The sequence below is a fragment of the Triturus cristatus genome, chromosome 9 (genome assembly GCF_964204655.1).
Source record: "Triturus cristatus chromosome 9, aTriCri1.1, whole genome shotgun sequence".
Lineage (NCBI taxonomy): Eukaryota > Metazoa > Chordata > Amphibia > Caudata > Salamandridae > Triturus > Triturus cristatus.
This window is the reverse complement of record NC_140592.1, coordinates 914,742,864-914,765,479: the sequence shown is the minus strand read 5'-3', so window position 1 is coordinate 914,765,479 and position 22,616 is coordinate 914,742,864. Positions and strand designations below refer to the sequence as shown.

Genomic DNA, 22,616 nt, shown 5'->3' with positions numbered 1-22,616 from the left:
ACTGATTCTGGTTGAGCGAAGAATACAGGAAATGCTATGGCTTGTGTAACGTGAAAATGTGATATTACTTTATGTAAGCATTTATGGTTAGTTCTTAAAACCACTTAGTCTCTATGTATTTGAAAAATTGGTTCTTCTAAATGTAATGCTTGAATTCCTCCTACTCTTCCGAGTGAGGTAACTGCAATCAGAAAAGCGAGTTTCCTTGAAAGAAACTGCAAATTACATGTGTGCAACGGATCAAATGGTGGCCACATTAACCTTGTTAGCACAATATTTAAATTCAACATTGGTATAGGTGGTGCTCCACGTGGAAGTCCTTGTAAAAAAGCTTTCTTTAATTACAGGAATTATAAATAGAGAAATTTGTTCTCCGTTCTGAAGATATGCAGCTAGTGCAGTAAGATGTACTTTAAAAGAGGTAAAAGCCAAACCTGCATTTTGAAATTGCGTAATAAGCTGAACGTTTCCATTTTGCTGCATAGCATGCTCTTGTTGTGGATCTTCTTGCCTCTTCTAAGATATCCATACATTTTTTGGGTAAGTTTAGATATCTGAATTCTAAGACTTCTGGAGCCAAATCACAAGATTGAGAGATATGGGATTTGGGTGCAGTATAGCTACTTTGCTCTGCGTGAGAGAATCTTGTTGGTTGGGTATCATTTGATGTGGCACTACCGACATCTCCAGCAGTGTTGTGTACCATGGTTGTCTGGCCCATGTTGGAGCAATTAGTATCAGTATGAGGGATGTCTGTTTTAGTTTGTGAATGACAAATGGAAGCAGGGGGGGGGGAGAGGTGGAAACGCTTAAGCAAATATCCCTGACCAATTCATCCATCGTGCATTACCCTTGGATTGTGGATATTGGAACCTGGAGATGAAGTTTTGGCATTTTGCGTTTTGTGGTGTTGCAAATGTCTGGCTGTCCCCATTGTTGGAAGAATGGGTGTAGGACTTGTACATTTATTTCCCACTCGTGGACTTGTCTGCGTGTTCTGCTAATAAGATCAACCGGATGACTGTCTACTCCTGGTATGTACTCTGTAAGTAACTGAATGTTGTAGTGTAGAGCAGTGGTTCCCAAACTTTTGACTCCTGAGGACCCCCATTGAGTCACCACTGGAAGCCGGGACCCCCAAGCAATTTGTAGGATTTAAATTTCAAACATTAAAACAGTAATTCGAAAAAAATAAACAAACGTTTGCACACAAAACAAATACTCAAATTACTAAGGATTTTAGGGGCATATTTACAAGTCCCTATCGCCATGGGAACATCACTTTTTGCGATGTTCCTGTGGCAATAGGGGCCTTATTGTGGCTTAAAGCTGCCTTGTAAATAAGGACCCCTTTCACGCAATGCTTAGCGTGAAAAAGGTGGGCAGTGTGAGTTGCAGTGGGCGTTTCACTCCAACACCCATTGATTTTGATGCTGCCCTCTATTTACAAGGTCAGCTTAAATAGAAGACAGCACCAGAATTAAGACCATGAAAAACCTGGTCTTAACTTGGCGAAATGAGGAGAAATGCCTTATTTCTCCTCGTTTTTGCTTTTTCCAACGGAAAAAGCAAAACACCTTTGATTGTTTATGTTCAGGATGGTGACCCTTCCTGCACATAAACAATCTTTAATAAAAATTACGTTTTGTAACTTCCATGTGTGCTGCATTAGGCAGCACTCATAGAAGTGACAAAAAGGCATTACAAAATTGTTCATGTGCAGGAAGTGGGAACATAGCAGCATCAGGATAATGATAGACTGGGAATAAACATATGTTGCTAACTTTTACCATGCAGTTTGAAAGCAGCTTTGATTGTTTATACTTTATAGGACACTGTGCTAGATTACGATTGTCCCTTATGAATTGCACAGTGACAAAAGAATCTCTGTGACAAAATCAGTAGCCCACTGACCTATGCACATAAAATACTGTTTTTTAAAATGCTTTGTACACGTTCTTTGCAGTAGGCATATTAACCCTCTGTGTCACATTAGATAAGTCAAAGCTGCCACTAGACAAAACTCTCATCTCTCTCCAGCAGGTACATTAATCACTGCCATTTTCTGGACACTTTTATAGTTGCTCGAAAACTGCTAATTTTACAAGGAACTGTGTAGTGCTTTAAAACTGCTGCCTGCGGACCACCTGAGAATGTGCCACGGACCCCTGGGGGTCCTCGGACCCCAGTTTGGGAAACACTGGTGTAGAGCAAACTTCCAAATTTTATTTGCTTGCAGTGACAGTTGTGGAGATTTGTTACCCCCTTGTTTTTACAGATAATACATGGTTGGCATGTGGTCTGATTTAATTAAAACTACCTTGCCTTTTAGGTGAGGAAGGAATGCTTTCATCGCCAGATGAACTGCTAAGAGTTCTAGGTGACTGATGTGTAGAAGAGACAGACTGTGTGTCCAGTGCCCTTGCACAGTTATGTCCTGTAAATGTGCTCCCCAACCTATTATTGATGTATACGTTGTAATGGCTGTTTGGGGAATTGGGTCTGTAAAAGGCTGTCCCTGTACTAGTTTGTTGAAGTTCCACCATTGCAGAGATTGGCAAACTGGACGGCTGATCAACACTAGATCATCCAAATGACCCTCCGCTTGAGACCATTGTTGGGCCAGGCTCAGTGTCGAGGACGCATACTTAGTCTGGCATGAGATACTATGGCTATGCACGAAGACATTGTTCCTAGGAGAAGCATAACTGTTCTCCCAGATATTTGTTTCGGAGGCTGAAATAATGGCACCATATTTTTGAAAGTCTGAATTCTGGCTGCACTTGTCTGACAATTTAGAACTGCTCCAAAGCAAGGCTGTCCTTGTAGTGGTTGTAGGTGTGATTTTACTGCATTTATAGCGAAACCTAGTTTGTGCAGTAAACTGTCGCCTGAGTGCTTTTCAAACATGTGTAATTCAAGTTACTTTTGACCGGCCAATCATCTAGATCTGGAAATACATGTAAATTTTGTCTCCTTAAAGGGGCTGCTACTACTGCCAGACATTTGGTAAATACTCTGGGGGCCATGGTGATCCCGAACAGGAGCACTTTGAACTGAAAGTGCTGTCCGTTGAAGGCAAATCTGAGATATAGATCTAATGCGGTCATGAATTCTCCTTTTCGGAGAAGTGGGATTATATCTTGAAGAGTAACCATATGAAAATGTTCTGATACGATATACCTGCTTAGAAGTCTGAGATCTAATATGGGTCTCAGAGTTCCTTCTTTGTTGGGAACTAGAAAGTAAAGGGAGTAAACTCCCTTTCCCTGTTGTTGTATTGGCACGGATTCTATTGCTCCTTTTTTTTAAGAGCTTGAATTTCTTCTTTTAACAGATTTTGATGTTGTTTAGACACTCTGTAAAAACAAGGTGGTATGTTTGGAGGAGTGGAGGTTAGCTCCAGACAATAACCTTTTTGGATAACGTCTAACAACCATTGATCTGATGTGATGTTACCCATTGTGGAAAGAACAGGTGTAGTCTTCCCCCAGCAGGTGCTTTGTGATCGGGGAGGAACGGTAGTTGAGTCACTGTTTGGTTGCAAGAGAGGAATTGTGTTTGTTAAAACCTCCTCTACCTTGACCCATGTCATTTTTTTCCCAGTACTATACTCTATAATATCCTCTTTGGGAATTTGTTTTTATTTTATTAAAAGGGGTGGATGTGTCTGTGGATGTTGTTTTAGATGCTCCGCGAGATGTAGAATGACGAAAAGTGCCCCTTTGAGACTGCGTTTGTAGTGCTCCCATTGATTTTGCAGTCTCATTGACTTTTTTTATACTCTCTAGTAAAGAGTCCACTTGTGGACCAAAAAGGTGTTCACCATCAAAAGGAAGACCTATAATATTTTGTTGCACTTCTGGTTTAAAACCAGATACTCATGCCTTCTTAGTATAAGGCTGGTATTTATTCCCCTAGTTGCTTTATCAGCTGAATCAAGGGTGCACCTTATGTTTGTGTTTGATTTAGGTTTACCCTCTGATGTAATTTGGAATGCTAGTTTTTTGTATTGTTCTGGAAGATGTTGTAAAATGTCTTCCATTTCAACCCAGTGTGGCCTGACATACCTTGATAACAAACCTACACAGTTATCAATTCTCCAGTGATTAGAGGATTGTGCTGCCACCCTTTTCCCTGCTGCGCCTATATGTTTGCTCTCTATGTCTGGTGGTGGAGCATCACCAGTTGCTTGAGAGTTTATTCTTTTACGTGCTGTTGCAACTATTAAGAAATCGGATGTAAGCAGAGTCCTAATTTAGGCAGGGTCTGTTGGGGAAAGTTTATATTTTTTGTCCACTCTTGGACTGATAATTCTAGATTTGAAGGGCTCTTTAAACATATCAGTAGTATGTCTAAGCATACCTTTTATTTAACCTTGATAGATATTGGGTTGATTATTGTGTGGAGGTAAGTGTTTCAAATAAAAAGTCATCCTCGATTCGCTCAGTATGCAAAGGTACCTTATGAAAATGTGCTGTTCATAATATGTAGTGGTATCATCTGGTGGAGAGGATCCAGAGGGATAAAGGTCCGGATCCGTATCATCAGGAGGATCTGTGTCAAATGTATCCCATTCATCTTGTGGGGGTAGTGTGTGTTAACCATCATCATACCGATCCCCTGCAAGTGTCTTTTGACCCTTCCGAGTGTACATCCTCATGGTCTGGAGACTATTGAGGTGAAGCTGTATGTGGTATTGGAGGAGGAGTAATCCTAAGTGAACTGGTGGCTTTATCCGCCTGTTTTCTTTTCGTTGAAGAAGTTACATGTTCTTGAGAAGGTCTAGTAAATATTCTTCCTGTATCTGGATGAATTACTAGAGGTTTTTGTTTATTGTCCAATTGCTGTTGCACTTTTTCAAAGACTGGTTGAACTTCCTCGGAAGAATGGTCAACTGTATGTTTTTTAGACTATTTTATCTCCTGTATAACTGAGTGACGAGTGTTTCAAATCTGAGGCTTTAGATTTAGAGCTAGAGTCTGAATATTTTTTGGGATCTGAAGGTTTCGGTACTGAATATTTGGATGCATCTGTTTTCGACTCCGAAGATTTTTTCGATTCAGAGGTGGGCTGTTTTGGATCGGTAGTCTTTGACTTTCGTTCCGGAGCAGAGAGAAGGTCATACTTTTCGTGATCAGTCGTTCGGTGCTAACAATGGCTCGAAGGCAGTGGAGGCCCAACAGCAAACTTTTTGTACCTTGGGTGTAACTTTTTGGGGCAGTTTACTCACAGTTTGTTGTCCAGGTGTAAGTGTTTCTGCCTCCGAGTCAGAGCTTTGTTCTTGAAAGTACCCTCATCTGCAGCTGACTGATATGCCTCTGTTTCTGGTTCCTCCGAAGAGAAAATGTACAGTGTATCATTGATGCTGCATGGAGACATTTGCATTCTTAGAGCTTTACAGACCCGAAAACTCTTCATTGAGCTGAAGGATTTACAGGCCTCCCAGTTTTGTTCTTGATGATCCTGTGAGAGACAGGAGTTACACACTTTGTGCAAATCGGTATGAGGGAATTTTGAATGACAAGAAGGACAGAACTTAAAGGTGTCAGTTTCATACCCTTTAGTAGTTTCTGTAAAAGAAAAAAATGTGAAAGTGAATTTGTGCCCTAAAGGGCGAAGGCCGGTAAGGCCTGGAATGGAATCGAATCTCTTAAACGATTTTAGATGTATAATAGAATGAATCTCGATCAATAACAATATCGGCGGATGATAGAAAAGGATCCTATTGATGGTGTTTACCAGAGAAGAGGAACGCACAACCGAACCAAATGGCGCAAAAAAGCAATCTAACAATGGAGTCGCCGACCATGCGCAATGCAAGCAAAAGGAGGAGTTACTATAACTTATAACTTATGACTCAAAGAATTTCTTCAAAGAAAAACACTTGCACACTTCTGAGTCCAACACTAGATGGTGGACTTATGCATGTGAATCTACAGCCACGCCATATACCAGGTCTTCATTCATGCTAGCATGTCACCCTTAATAATGAGTTAACTATGTATACCCTTAGTTTTAGGAAAGCATCTTGACTAGTGCTCTTTTGTGCTATTCCAGAACATACATGAGCTTCAGACGGAAATAGAAAGTTTAATGTAAAGTAATTTTATGAATAATCAGGCTGTGTTTTCTGCAACCTTCACAGCATGCAGTGAAGCAAATGAGAGAAAAATGGGGTTCGGGGAGGACGGTAGAGAAAAAAGTGGTCATAGATAAAGAATAGGGAAATAAACAAGGCGGGAAAGAGGAAAAAAGCAGGAATAATAGAAAAATCTTGGGGAACAGATGAAACTGGGAAAATAGAAGAAACGGGGGAAAGAAAAGAAACGGGGGAAAGAAAAGAAACGGGGGAAAGAAAAGAAACGGGGGAAAGAAAAGAAACGGGGGAAAGAAAAGAAACGGGGGAAAGAAAAGAAACGGGGGAAAGAAAAGAAACGGGGGAAAGAAAAGAAACGGGGGAAAGAAAAGAAACGGGGGAAAGAGAAGAAACGGGGGAAAGAGAAGAAACAGGGGAAAGAAAAAACAGGGGAAAGAGAAGAAACAGGGGAAAGAGAAGAAACAGGGGAAAGAGAAGAAACAGGGGAAAGAGAAGAAACAGGGGAAAGAGAAGAAACAGGGGAAAGAGAAGAAACAGGGGAAAGAGAAGAAACAGGGGAAAGAGAAGAAACAGGGGAAAGAGAAGAAACAGGGGAAAGAGAAGAAACACGGGAAACAGAAGAAACACGGGAAACAGAAGAAACACGGGAAAGAGAAGAAACACGGGAAAGAGAAGAAACACGGGGAAGAGAAGAAACAGGGGAAGAGAAGAAACAGGGGAAAGAAGAAACAGGAGAAATGAATAAAAGAGGAAAAGTAAAACAGGTTAGTGGAAATGAGGGAAAGATAAATGGAGAAAGAAAAACACAATGAAAATAGGGAAGAAAAAATGGGGGAAGAAGAACAGGATAAAAAGAGAAAATGGGGGAAATGGGAGATCGTGAGAGATCGGTAGAAGCGAGAACATTTTGAGAGAAGTAGACTACGGGCATTGAATAAGGTTTTGCATTTCCTTTTAAGTAGCAATACAGTCATATAAATAACTGAATAGGGAGGGTCTACATTCTTAACACAGGTTCAAGTCAACAAGCAAATGTATACTGTTTGGCTTCTAGGGACCTTGGTCAACATTCAGGGTGATGATTTACATAATCCTGCTCATGCAACACTTTTAATACATTTAAAGCTAACTCAAAGACTAGACATCAAAATTTCACGCAAAAGTGTGGTTAAAGCTAGAAGAGTATATCATAGAATTTCCCATTAATATTAAAATATAGTAATTGGTTGGACTATTAGTAGATTTGGAAAGAGATTCTGGGATGCAGAGAGCACGAGATAAATAAACAGTCCATAAACAAACAGTCCAGTATCCTCTGAAATATAAGCTAAAGTGTACCTATCCAAGACGACCAAATCAGTTGCAGTTTCAGCATTACTCTTCAAAATTCTTTCCAGCTTCTTAATCTTTTCTTCCAGATCGGATGGATCACATTTTCCATTTAAAATAGAAGCAGTCAACCCTAGAATTCGTGGACACGTGGGGCAGCCGTCACAAATCTGACAAATGGATCAGAAAAAAACGTCATGCATAGATGATTTACGTTTCTATTCATCGTAAGACAGAAAACCTTCACAGCCCTTCACCAATACATTCCCTGTAAGAAATGTCCTGCACAGCCTATATACAATTAAAAACTGAGAATGGAATGAAAAGTAGTAACAGGATCACAAATGGGTTGAGAATTCAGGAGAAAATAAATACATACAAGCTTACTTGTCTCCCCCTTTTCCGATTAATGTAAATCAATAAAAGAGCCCTAAAAAGACTAATAAGCACAGCTACACCGACTAAGAGCTCTGTTCTAATACTCGCTAGAGGCTGTTAAATTAGTTTTAATTTCAAGGAGAAATATTCTATAGTTTATTTTTATTTTATAGACTGCTCCAGGATCCCGTGGATGAGTTGGACAATTAAGTGCTATGTTTTAATGGTGATTCCCTTGAAGAAGAAACAAAAATGTAATAAATTACTCTTTTACAAGTTAGGGCAAAGCAAATGCTGTAGTCATAGTTCATAATGATGTCAAAATGTTCACTTCACATATAGCGCAAACAAAACTAGCCCAAAATAAATATCCATTCCAAAGACAACCGCACCACAGCTTTCACTGCAACAGACGTGTATTTGTAATAAAATACACTGATCATTTTTTTAAATGCTATGGCTACTTGAAGTATGTAACAAACGCTTTTTAGTATGGTAGTAAGAAAGAACAAAGTGGGGAAATATTATGGCAATATCAAACTGTAACTGCAAAGGATACACAATGTATTCATACATTTTCAATCACAAGTCCAAACTTTGAAATATTATATGCTAAACACCTGTTACCTTCATTATTTCCCGATGTGGATGATCAAGGATTGCAAGATGACACTCATCGAAAACCAACAGATTAATGTTTGACAGTGACAAGTACTCCTTTTTCAAAACATTCAAGAAGACATGGCAGGTCATAACCAGAACCTAAAATAGATAACAGAAACTATGATAGTGCAACAGTAACGGAATGAATGTATTAGCATTTTCTTTTCATGTTTCAACCTACATATTTACACATCAAGAAATGTAACAGTACAGAGAGACTTTTGAAAAAAATATCATTTAGTCTATGAGAACCTGACGGAATGAACAGACCAACCGTCAAGAACAATGCTTTAAGTCAAACAATTCTTACTATGTGACCCTTTTTGGAAATGACCACCTTTTGCCTGCTGTACCCCAGAAGTGGTACTGGTTTTGCTGTCTGTAACATTTTGAGCACTTACATCTCATGCTTACCAGAGATAAAGTGCCAGCGCTCCCCCTCTCAACAAGATGAAATTGGCATACCCACAATTAACATATTTAGCGTACCTATAATTTTCTAGTGTATCATACAAGACTGTATTCAGGGCCTGTAAGTTAAATGTCACCAGTGGGCTGCAGCACCCATTCTGCCACCAACTGAAGTGACACTGCAAACATGACTGCAGGCATGCCATTGTAGCCTGGTGGATGAGCAGTGTTAAAACTTCAGGGTCGATCTGTAAAATAGCCTGTTTGACAGGCCTAAACCTCTCTTTTAAAAATTAATAAGTCACCCATAAGAAGGCCTCATTTTCATAAGGCAGGCTGCATGGTATTTACAAGTAGGCTCCACTGCCCTTTGCATAGCAATAGCGAAGAAGGCCCTTTCCTATGTGGCAGGTGCTGGGGGGGGAACAACTAGACCGATGTCTAGGGAGGTATCTAAACTACTGGCATCCTGGAGATCCTCATACAAGTTTTCCTCAAAGTATGTTTGAGTAATCTTGTCTCCAGCATCATAGTCCCCAATGACTGAGTCTGTGTCCAAAAGTTTGAAAATTTCATGAAGAACCTGAGCCCTACCGGGAGGCACCAGCTTGTGGCTCAGGAGGAGGAACACACAACCTTGATTGAGGCTGAGGCTGTGCAATCTTGGCATAGGATAAAACTGTGGGTTGACTGTTGCCGTCCAGAGTCGATGGCATCAGTGGATACCAATCTGGCGGAGGTGGTGGAGTCAGGGAGGGAACAGGTACTAAAGTCAATTTCAGAGCAGTTCCATAGGACCCAGTTGGCACACTTGCAGGAAGAATTCCAGACAGGAGGCCTCTCAGCTCCTTGGGATCCATAGGCACGCTGAAGAAGTGGTAACATGTCAAAAAGGTGCAGCATAGGATAGCGGAATTCCTCGATTAGCAACGTTGTCACCAACGGGCCAGGAAATTCCTCCATTTGCTTAAACACATATTGTCATAACCCCCTATTTCGTTATTTCCATTAGAAACAGTGACAATGGCCTTTGCAGAAACTGGGCTAAAATAAGTATGAGTCGGAACGAAATTTTAATAACACTGGCATAATTTTGGTAATTTTGCGTAACAATTTGCAAACCATTATCCCACATCTCGCAATGAAATTCCCATTCGGGAAGAAATTGTGACACAAGATGTACAGTTCCGGTAACATTTGCGCATGAGAAGAGTGTTTTGAATGCGAGCAGCGGTTCCTTTAAAATGAGCAGTCAAACATTTCAGGTACTTTTTCACCCGAGCGGACCAATCGGGAAATTTTTAAAGCACAAAACTACAAATACAAACGTGACTGCCAGTGTTTACAAATCAAGCAACCAGAAATCAACTCAAAATAGCATTTTCGAGTTGACTTTTAACCCAAACAGCCCATCTTGGAATTTTATGAGTGAAGGAGATATTCTGTGCAATTACACATCATTTTTCTGTAATTTCATGTTATAGAAAATTACTCTAGTTTAGTACACCTCTATTAATTGTGACCTCATAGAATGAGGACCTGAAAAATGAGTTCCTCTACTTAGACCTGCTGAGAATGGAGTTCAACTATCATTTCGGCTTCAAAATATCCTTATTTTAGCAAAGCCCTCCACCCATGCTTTCAAACAAACATTTGAAGGCTCCAAAGATACAGTTCATACAGTATCCTTGTCCTGAATTGACAAAACCATTTCACCTAGCTTGAAAGGATGTACTCTCTCCCAATCAAGGATATTTATCAATTCAAAACTCTGTAAGTTCTAAACACAATGCAGGGTAGTACTTTGGACTATCTCCAACCTAGGCCAGGAAGACAGAGTAAGTTGCATTGTGAAAAGGGAGGCACAAACATGTGAACAGTCAGTCATCATGACCTTAAGAGGCTGATACAGAGTGAAGATAAACAACACACACAGAAAGAGAACACTGCAGTAGGAAGTCACATGCACTGTTAAATGCAGATGCTGAAAGGGAAACACTAATACAACAAGGATACTCGTGAAGGGTGACTAATACATTGACAGTGGCCTTGAAACGTGTAGGCATGAACAAGAGAAAACTTTGTTGAGAACACAAGAAGGTGCAAATACACACACACACGTAAACAATGACAGGCTAAAGGGACAAGAAGGCAGACAGTAGAGAAGTTAGATGCAGACAATGGGAAAGAAGAAGGCCACCTTGAAATATTTACCAGACTCACTGAGCTAAAATGACACAGGAGTGGACATTTTAATTGAGAAAAAGCCTCGGAGCAAGTTCTAGTATACAGAGGGAACACCTGGGACGTTTTTAGCTGGCCTCTAAGCACAAACACCAAGCTAAAAAAAACCTTCAAAAGAGGGGGAGACGAGAGATTGGATAAAACTACACCAATTCTATGAGGACATCACGATAGAGGGCAACCAAAGACCTCTATTCTAGAGACTGAAAGTAGAAGAAATCACAAAAGTTACAGTCCAGCAATGACAGTGGGGCTCAGCTTTGAAAATCTAGCTTCTGAAGATGCTGCTCCTGCCTTTGGCAGTGAATGCCATGTGACACCTTATGATGAGGGCCACAGACAAACTGAGTGCAAGGGGTCACATGTGCTGCACAGGCAGATGTCAGATCAACTGATGTCAAAAGACTACTCTATGTGAGTTGAAGAGTGAATACACGAGACATCATCTGCATGCAGCCATGCACCTGCTCCTATTTGTATCTTTCTGAAGGGCTAAGATGACACAATTTAGTGTTCTGCTGTGTGAATGTCACACATGACTTGAGGAAGAGAGGGCTGGGCATCTTTGTACACCAGCTATCCCGTGCACAGTGTAAAACATAACAAACCATTTAATAGTCTTTTACTAAATAGGCATTCGCTACAGATGCCTAGTTTGGTTAGGCTGAAGAAAATATTTTGCCTCCATTTTCTTTCTGTACATAAAAATAAAACACAAACAGGCCTTACTCCTCTTTATTAGCTGTATTATGTATATCAATTAATTTCTGAAGCGACAAAACACAACAAAAACTCATTTGAAAGTAGTAATTGACCCCACTTTAATAATGGACCAAAACCATTCAGCATTAAGGTTTCAGGATCCTGTTGTGATATAGAATCTTGAAATGATTTTTAATCTATGAATCCACTTCTATACTTTACCTGATGACAAACAAATTCTTGGTTCCATTTCTCTGCTGTCCACAATTCAGTAATTTCCAAATCTGAATACTCCCCAACCTGAAGGTCTGAATGAGTTTTGACAGCTGAAACTTGCTGAGCGACTTGGTTTGCTGGGAAGAAGAAATATGTTTTACTCTTCCCATGTTTAGTATCTGCTGATATCAGATAAAGATGTGACAAAATACCATATAGGAGAAACTAAAATAAATGTGCGTATCCTGGTACATGTAATCCTAGTTCTCCATCATGGAGCTCTTCACTGAATTCATTAACAATGAATATTTAAGTCTACAAGCGGGATCCCTTACAAAACAGCCTTTGTTTTTTTCCAAACATAACACACCTTTCTAAAGACCCATTTTAAACAACAATAAACCCTTAAAGTGAACAGTAGCCTTTCAATTTACCTACTGCATATTCTTCAAACTGAAATCACAATGAGTAAACAGCTATTTCCATATATGGCTCATGTAAGAAATACACCTTTTCTTTGCGGTTATCCCAGATTTTTGCCTTTTGCCGGACCCTATATTTTTGCTAGCTTTAGAACTCTGTGCACTTTATCCCAGCTGGACAGCAGTAAAGTGTCTGTGCTCCCCCTTTAAATATGGGTGAATTAGCATATTCATAATTAGTATATTTAATTTACTTATTAAGTCCCGAGTGTATGCAACAAGGTGTTATTGGTGCCAGTCAGTAAAATGCCACTCTTAGAAGCACCTATTGTGCAATCCGCTACAGTGGGAGTGCAAACTAGGCTTCAGGCCTACCCTGTGTAGCTCCTCTGCAGTAGTGTAAAAACGTCAATTAACCGGTCAAATAAAGCCATTTTACATGTAAAAATCTTCCTTTAAAACATGAATAGTTCACCCCATGAGGCCTTGCAGAAGACACAGCAGTGTGCATAGTATATAAAAGCAGGACATGTAGCAATTTACTGTTAACATCTCCCACAAGTGACAAGCAGCCAAAAGCCATTTTCATTATTGAAAGACAGGCTGGCCTATAGCAAAAACCGGAACATAACACAACATATTAATGGTCTTTTAATATAAAGGCATTAGCTACCAACGCCTAAACAGTTTAGTCGAAGAAAATTATAAAAACCTAATAATCTCAGCAATGGGACTATATAGAAAAATAAACACCCATTTTCTTTTAGTTGTTAAAAATCTAATTAAATGGTAGTCAGATGTTTTATAACTATTAAGGAAATTTAACTTTTAGAAAGTTGCCTTTTACCTGCCTGAAGTTCCTGGAGACTCATTTACATTTGCTCTCAAACTTCTCCCAGCCACTGATTTGCACTGGAATTGGTGTAAGAAAGATGCGAAACGTCTCCCAGGAACAAACAAAAGGCTGACCTGAATTGACAGGGATGACCCCTGACCCTCCCAGATTCTGCAAGATGAGGACTGTGAGCAACCTTTTTGACATTGGTATCAAAACCTGCTTGAGTGTCAAAACCTGCTTGACAGGTCTGCTGAGATTACATAGAACATTTTGGGACACACTTAAAACATCAGGAACATGATGGCAAGCCAATTTTTGTGTATCCACTAGGTTTGCTGATAAACCCAATATTGTTCTACCAGACTTCTGCCTCTGGGCCTAAGGTATAAAGACAAGTTACTCATCGTCTATAAACAAACACTCACTAAATACACTCCAGCAAAAAAAGGGTTGGGTCTGGAATTGCACTATATTTACCGGCACTGCATTAGTTCTCTCATTCAATTAATGTCAATTTGTTTTTCAGGGAGAAGAAACAGTGAAACTGATAACCTCTTCTGCATGAGTGACATTGTAACCTTGACCATCAACATTGTTATTAGATTTGAAGTCAGATTACCATCTGGTACCAAAGTGACCTGACTCACTATGCAATCTCAGAATTCCTTCTTGTACAGGAAGCTTCTAAAAGTTAGTGATTCATGGATAGAGGGGTGGGCATGGGGTAACTATCTTAGGAACTATGACTCTTGCTTATTAAATTGGAATATCTTTGCCCACTGCTCATTTGAGATCGCCCTAGTCATTGAACCTTTGCAAAATCTGGACTCTTATTGCATCTACAATGACCATTCACTTTTATAAACAAGCTACCTTCATCCAGCCTCATTTACCAAGCAGGCACGTCTAGGCATGTCCAGAAAGGTACTTGAAGACCCCTTTCATTCATGTAAGAATATCAATTTCAAGAACCCTGCAGTTTGCTTTTATCAGCATATGTACTGCTGACCTACGGTACATATGTACCCAATTGAGATCAATTACCAGACATGCTGTGCAAATAATATCCAAGGTAGGACATAGGGGACATTCACAAAGAAATATCAGTTATGAGTATCATCATTTTTGCCAACTCAAATTTACAAGCCATTGAAGAAGAGCATTTCATTCACCTATTCATCTTTCCACTAATCTGATCTAGTACAGTATAATGGATGCTCTCTTTAGACCTGAAGTTCTTATGCCAAAGTATGTGAAAGATACCAGGGCTCACTTTAACAATGTCTGAGCTTATGCAACCTGTTCTAATGTGGCAAGTGGTAAAGGCTTCAGATATCATTCAGCTAATATTAAAGCCGGCCAGTTCAAACAACTTGGCCAACAAGTCAAGAACAGTCGGTGAATATGCACGGGGATCCATGAGGTGAAACAGATCACCCGCATAATGATAATTATTCTTTATTTACAAGCTCCCTCAGTCTTTCCTAGTGAAATATCTATGCAAGTGGTTTCATAGCTAGAACTAAAATGAACAGGACATGTAACAAAGCTATAATATAATATGATATCACAATGTCTCAAAGTCTAAGCAGCCCTTCTTTGCAACACAAATCTAGTGAGATAAGCTCTCATTTTAATCTGAGCAGCTTTAAATGCCAACTTAAGGAAAACATTTTCTAACTGTCTCAACACTTTGGTATCCAACACCTAAAGGACGCTGTACGGCAAAGTCAAACCGAGCCAGTCCTTCCACTTAGCCAGTCATGGTTGGATAAGTGTACAGTAAGCACCGAAGCAAAAAGTCAGGTTCATAACATTCCTCTAGAGGATATGTGTACATACTTAAAACCGACAGGTATCTATATTTGGGCTATGACCAAGTTGACTGGGTACTGAAAATGTATTTATAAATATTTTAATACTGAATATGTTAGAAAAACTTATGAATGGTTCTTTCTTCACTTTAAACACTTACAAGGCTAAATGTTGGAATATCCTGCCATAAAACGTTGAAATGGTAAGGATCCACACCAAAATACTACAAGAAATTGGTCTTACCAGAGTTGACAAGGAACACAGTTCGTTTGCCATGCTGGTTGAAGTCTCCCCGTATCTGGTAGGACAGCTCTTTTGTGAGTAGTACAGCAATGAATGTTTTCCCTGAACCAGCATTTAAGCAAACTATTGTGTTACGATCCAGTGCTGCTTCAAGCAGTTCAACCTGTGGATTGAATCAGATATTAGACTGCAGCAGTATCTTAGAAAAATTTCCTATGACTTGGCGGTAGCGAGAGAATTTTGCAACAGCAGAGCAGAATATTCTATATCAGGATCATACCCTATATACTTCACACTATGGACATATGCAATAAGACTGTACTGTGTGTCTGCGTACGTAACCGTTTATAACCAATACCCATGAAAGCACACAACAGCATAAACCATATATACAGATGCACAGAATGCAATAGGTCATATATTCCTATTGTTGTGAGGTTTCATCCCTTGAGTCATAGCGCTATCCCAACAGTTTCAGGGACGTTACAGTTAGATGTTGAAATAAGGTAGAAGTTAACGTTTTAAATTTAAAACTCTAAAAACCACCAGTTACAGTTCACTTAGCCAACTATAACTTGCGACTGCGGCACAAACTGCTTATGATCTCATATGTAACACTCATGACATGTTAAATCACTCATGACATCTCGAATGACAATTTATGGCATCATTGATGATCACATATAATCGTTGTGACACAGTTCAATAGAGTTTGTGGCCTTCAAGTAATTTAACATGTTACAACTGTGGACAATTTTCTACTCACCTTAATGGGATTTACCTTCTAAAGACTTGACATGATCCGCAATTTTAGTCAGGAGGTTGGCAGGTATACATTTGCCACTGTAAAGACACCTTCTGTCAGGCCCTACGTAGTTGAGTAAAATAACCTACACACATTACTAAGATGGGCATATTGGCGTACAACCTTTGAGCCATGCTTACAACACCAGTATGAGGTAAACCACTATTAAGTGGATGAATCCTACAGTTTGAATTATACCATATTCAGCAATGACTGAAAATCATTAGTGAAGTTATTGAAATAAACATGCATAGCTTTTAGAATGTGTCTGTACTGCAACTATTTAACATGGTCACATACCTAGATATCCACTAGCGGTTAATGAATTATTAACAGCTTTTCAGAACTGGTTTGGAATTAACCACTTACTTTCAAACATACCCCTGCAAACCACATGGGGTGCATTCAACTTTTATCTTGTTTAACACTAAGCACTTCCTCTACCTCAACCTTAAGTGATTTGTAATGGAGCACTATAGAAAACTTTCAAAATATACAATTACACTTGTCTCTAGGGGTTTACACTATTTTGATGCTATTGACCCACATGTGAACACACAGGAACTCTATGCCGTTACTGTGGTGTGGTGACTGATGTAATCAATGAGGTTATTTAAGATACCAACCAACAGTGATGGAATATGTGAGGTCATAAGTAGTGCATTGTTGTTTTGTAATGGGCTCCATGTAATGGAGGAGAACATGGCGACCGCTGCTCTAGCTGATCTCTAGTACGCTAGAGGGACCCGTCACAGTAAGAATAATGAACTATCCACCGCTCTGGACCCCCCCCCCCTTATTATCGTACAGCTGTGGGACATGTGTTTGGTTCATTCCAAGCTGGAATCGGCTGATCTCACCGGGACAAGACACTGGGGGACGGCCGCCCTGGAGTGGAGGAGAAGCGTCAGGGCAGTAGCACGCTTGTCTTCTCTGGTGATCTAGAGACCGTGGCAGCAGAAGTTCCATTTCTGCAGCCCTGGAAGCAGGCGGACAGAGTGGGAAGACGGAGGTGCTCCGGAGGCACATGCATGATCTGCGGTCGGAACAGACAGAGTTTCAAAGTCTGGAGACAGAGGGTCTGACTGAAGGTACGGGGGGCAGGCTGGGAATCCAGAGTTTGCACAAGTCTTCTGCCCAGGGGAAAAAAACAGGCACTACTTGGGGGAAAGCATACAGCAGTGGGGGGGGTAAGACTTTTCCCCCAGACTCTCAAGGGTCCTCACAGGAATCAGAGGAAGGGGAAACCACATGCACCTTGGGGAATGAGGTGAAGGGCCGAGCTTGTAAATCTGGAAGGGGGAAGAAGAAAGTTGAAGACCGTAAACTAAGAATTATCCCCTTTTTTCAAAGTGCAGCCCTTCGTGGTGGATATTAAAAAACAGGCAGAGGGCCAGTCTGCAACAGAACAAATGGCCGCTGAGGGGCTTCCTCCCTATTATAGTTTGTGAGCAGCCTTGAGAAGGCCCAAACAAACTGGAGTGGAGAGAAAGTCGCACCAGAGGTTACAGTAATAACTTGCCGGGGGATGAGACTGAGCCCAGTATGTGTGATAAAGAAAAGGATATTATTTCTGATAATTCGCCCCACCCAGCGGAGACTATGTTCTTCTCACTGTCAGAAGAAATCAAGAAAGGGTTCGCAGTCTCAGAATCTAACCAGGGTGAGATAAGGAGCTTCTGTGAATCCCTGGAAAAGTTAACAGACCTCCTGAATACTAGGACACAGACTTTGGAGAACTCTGTTAGGGAGTTGGAAGACTAATTGAGTAGTGCAAAAGCATATATTTTGGCTCTAAAACGGGAAGAACAGGAAGTCTGAGAAAATGGAGCAGTTGGAGAACAACTCAAGGAGGAACAACTTGCGCCTCTTGAAGTTCCCGGAAGGAAAAGAAGGAGAGGATTTAAAGGCTTTAATTATCACACTGATTAAAGAAGGGGTGAGGAAGAGCTAAGTAAGGATACTCAAAGGGTGCACAGAGACTCTTTTAGAAGAAACCCAAATAAGGTCAAGCCTCGCAAGATTCTTCTAACTTTTCACACTAAAAGAATTTTTTTTTAACCAAAACTCAGAAAATGAAGTCACTAAGGGCAAAAGACTTCTCGTTCGAAATCCGATCAGACCTCTCCCATGCCACCCTAGACAGGCAATGGGAGCTGGGGAAAAGACTTGATGAATTCAAAAAGTTAGAGGCCGTAGCTCAGCTTAAATTCCCTGCTTCCTTTAAAGTTATGCACAATACCAAAATACACAATGTAAGAAGCAAGAGGGAGACAGATGATCTGGACAGTATAAAAAAAAGGGGACGGTTAGCCCCATCTGCAGGGATTACATGTATATTTGTGGTTATTTCTTCCTTTTTATCTTCTTTTACTAAGAAGAATCACAGCGGTTGGGGGGAGGAGCCGTGAAGCGAGTCACAAAGTTTATGCGGCTATAGATGCTGCGTGATAGATCAGAATGGTGGGGGCTGCCTCGAGGCATAGCAAACAGGACTAACATCAAGTCCAGGGAGATGCTGGGGTTCTCCAGGGTGGAGGGCAGAGTGGGGGTAAGGGGGGGGGGGCGGTACTGGGTGGGGAGCAGAACGGGGGGGAAGAAAAGGAATCCTGATTTACCTCAGTTAGATTGGTTGCGGCACGTAAATATGCAGTGGTCCTGGTAGGATATCACGAATACGGAGAGATTGTATGACTATCGTTTTTAATTTGGAACCTTAACAGTTGACATATAAAAGGGAGAACGGTAAAAATCCTGCAATATCTCAGGGACTCCTCAGCGCAGATAATTATCCTACAAGAGACCCACTTGGTAAAGAGCGAATGCATGTCTATATTTAAATTCAAGTGGGTTGGACATTTGATTTACACTGATCAGAGTGCTACTATAAGAGGAGTTGCGATAATAATCAATAGGCAAGTAAAGGTAAATATAATTGACTCTCTAGTGGATAAGTGTGATGGGGGGGGTTATCTTTAAAGTTATACTGCTGGGTAACTTGGTATTACTGGTGGGTTACTATGGTCCAAACTGTCATGATCCAGAGACCTGGAAAATAATCTTCACCAATTTGCTAGATTTTCCACATCCTATAATTATGGCTGGCAACTTCAACATTGTACTAGATCTAAAAATTGATAAATCAACAAATAGTAGCTCATTGGCTACCCCCAAATCATGCACACATTTACAGCTGATGATGAAGTAGTCCGGGCTCTGTGATGTTTGCAGAGACTGGTCTGGCATTTTGCCTGGTGCTTCCTACCATAAAAAGAAGTACGGTAACAGATCCAGAATTAACTATTTCTTAGTCAGCTTAAATTTGAGAGATGCAATTCAGGATATTGGGTACTTGACAGCCCACATGTCTGATCACTCAGGGGTCTTCATGGACCTGGATTTAAAGAGCAGGAATGTTGGGAGAATCTGGACGTTAGACCGGACTTTACTCTCCAACATAGACAAAATGAACTACCTGCACAGCGAGACGGAGGAATTCCCAAATCACAACATTGGGTTGGCCTCCATCTTGATAGTTTGGGATACCCTGAAGGCCTACCCAAGGGGGAAAATTACGATTCGGCTTTGTTTTAGAAACAGGCGATCTAGAGAGGAGGTCAGCCGGCTAGAAACTGGAATGAAGGCCTTAGAGGCCGGTATGTTGTGCAATAGGGACGATCAGACTAGGCGTGGAGACTAAGACAAATTGGGGATTCTGAAAGAACAACTAGACACGATCTTACAGACGAGGATTACAAAGCGTTGGGAGGCAGGTAAGCTGGTGCATTTTGAATATGGGAAAAGAGCAGGGAAACTGCTGATCTGGAATGGAAAAGCAGACTAAACTCGAAGCCTGATATGGGAAATAGAGGACACACAGAATAGGGCTAAACTAACCACTGATTCAGAAATAGAGGGGGCAATTTATGATTTATTTCAGAGGCTATATACTGAAGAAAGGGAAATTACTGAGGAAGTAGTGAAGTGGCTGGGCTCGAGCACAATTAAATCTTCCGATGCAACACAACAGAACTTCTTAGATCAGGAAATCACCCAGGAGGAGGTCAAGAACGTTTTACAGTGAAGTAAAAAGGGGAAAGCTGCAGGGCCTGATGGGCTACCAACAGAGCTATACAAATATCTGGGCGAGGTACTAATCCCTTTCATGACTCAGTTGTTCAATGAGATCCTAAGTACCGGGTACAACTGCCTGGGTCCTGGGGCAACGCAATCATCACACTAATATTAAAATTTGGAAAAAATCCTGCTAGCTGCGAGTCGTATAGACCAATATCATTGCTCAATGCGGACTATAAGATCTTTGCAAAGTGCCTAGCAGATGTTCACAGAGATCAGAAGGGGTTTGTTAAGGGCAAACATTTACAAGAGCTCACATATAGCCTTATTGGCGCAATAGACCTGGCCTTGGCGCATTCGCTCCCTTTAGCAGTTACGACCTTGGATGCCACTAAGGCATTTAATAGAGTTACCTAGGTGTACTTGGCAGTTGTTTTTAGAAAAGTACAACTAAGGGAAGAGCTTTTGCAGGGCTATCCAGCTAACCTATCAAGACCCATCAGCGAAAATGCTAGTAAATGGCAATTTAACTAAGTTGTTTAAAATATCCAGAGGCTCTAGACTGGGCTGCTCTCTGTCTCCTCTCCTCTTCAACCTTTACATTGAGCCGTTTACACAAAAGCTCAGAGATGCTGCGAACATCCCCCGCATGAAGGGTGGGAAAGAAAAGTAGCACTCTATGCAGACGATATAATGGTGTATCCCTCAGATCTCTCTGTTGCCCTGCCAGCTATTTTCCATCATGTAGTGGAGTTTGGTAAGGTGTCAGGGTATGAAGTAAATACTGAGAAAACAGAGATAATGTTATGGAATTTAAATGAGGCAAATAACCGGACCAAAAAAGAAATTCGATACCTGGGGCTGAAGATTGTACAGGAGACAGACAAAATCCAGAAGTCAACATGACAAATATTACAAGGGAATGTACGTGGCTAATGAAGAGCTGGGTGCACCTTCCCCTATCAATCTTTGGAAGGGTGAATCTGGTTAAAATGATATTACCAAAAATCACTTTCTTATTCAACACAATCCCTTTATTAATAGATGACCTTCCAAAATGTAAACTTCAGCAGGCCATTAATTCATTTATTTGGGCCTATAAAGGCACAAGAATTTCTTGGAAAAAGACCTTCCAAAATGTAAACTTCAGCAGGCCATTAATTCATTTATTTGGGCCTATAAAGGCACAAGAATTTCTTGGAAAAAGCTGCGGCGCAAAAAGAGAAAGGGGGTATATCCCTCCCAGATTTACAATTCTATGCATGGGCTTTTCAACGGACCCACTCCAGAATGCTGTTAAAATCCCCAGACTGCTCCGACGTGTGGTCCACGTTTTCAGCAATGCTGAAGGGGGTGGATTTAGAAAGAGATTGCTTTCTATTTAAGTTTGGGGACCCCAAATACTTAAAAAAGATTAGACTCCGCTTATAAAAAAAAAAAAAGAAATCGAACTCAATCCTGAAGTTTCGGCGGTGAGCAGGTTTGGTATGGACACGAAGATCATGGCCTATGCTGACGATCTAGCAGTGGTGACCCCCGAACCTGAACCGGCCATAAAGGCCTTGGAACAAGATGCTCAAGAGTTTGGGAAGCTGTCTGGATACGCGCTTAATAAAAATAAAAACACCGATTATTTTAAATGAAGATATAAACTGGGTAGATAGCAGAGTAGTCCATAAAGCTAAATATTTAGGGGTCAATATCGTCGCCGATATAGACTCAATAGTAAATGAAAACTTGACTCCGCTTGCGGTTGATACCAAGAAAGCACTTGACAGAATCAACAATTTACACTTGACCATAGTGGTGTAATGTTTTAAAAATGATTTTCTTCCCCAAACTACTTTATTTTTTTAGGGCAAATCCTTTAGAATTCAACAAGAGTATGCTCCAAAAGTTCTAGCAAATTTTCTCCCAATTTATCTGTGCCTACTCGCAGCCGAGGAGGGCTTTTAAACTGCTCTCTCTCCCTAGAGATAGAGGAGGGTGGGCGCTCCCTAACCTAAGATTGTACTACTGGTCCTTGGTATTGCAATATTGTACTGAATTATTGCATGAACATCCTGACGCGAGCCCCACGGGACTTCCATCTCCCTATACATCACTACTTGGGGAGGCAGCGCGAGGCTGTCTTTGGAGACAACTAGAATTCGGCTACTACAAGCGGGTCAGATTTAAGACTGACGAACGCGTACAGGGTCTTTGCCAACATACACAGACACTTTGGATTGGGTAGACTAAACTATTATACACCTATTAACAACAATACTAATTTATCAATCATCTTTGAAAAGACGTATCTTCAAAAGTGGTATAAATCTGGTATTTTAAAGTTGGGGGACTTGGTGACTTCTGAAGGTGTTCGGCCTTTCA

At 40.7% G+C, this 22,616-nt stretch overlaps 1 protein-coding gene across 3 annotated transcripts in view; it reads right to left on the bottom strand.

The window, feature by feature from the left end:
* The window catches only part of DICER1 (dicer 1, ribonuclease III), a 692,358-nt gene that overhangs the window by 575,488 nt on the left and 94,254 nt on the right, over nt 1-22,616 (bottom strand). For all 3 annotated transcript variants that reach the window (XM_085626460.1, XM_085626459.1, XM_085626458.1), the window contains 4 exons: nt 15,362-15,524; nt 12,050-12,180; nt 8,435-8,569; nt 7,439-7,599 (listed from right to left, as the gene is read on the bottom strand). In XM_085626460.1, the coding sequence (XP_085482586.1) occupies nt 7,439-7,599; nt 8,435-8,569; nt 12,050-12,180; nt 15,362-15,524 (590 nt within the window). The remainder of the gene's footprint in view (nt 1-7,438; nt 7,600-8,434; nt 8,570-12,049; nt 12,181-15,361; nt 15,525-22,616) is intronic.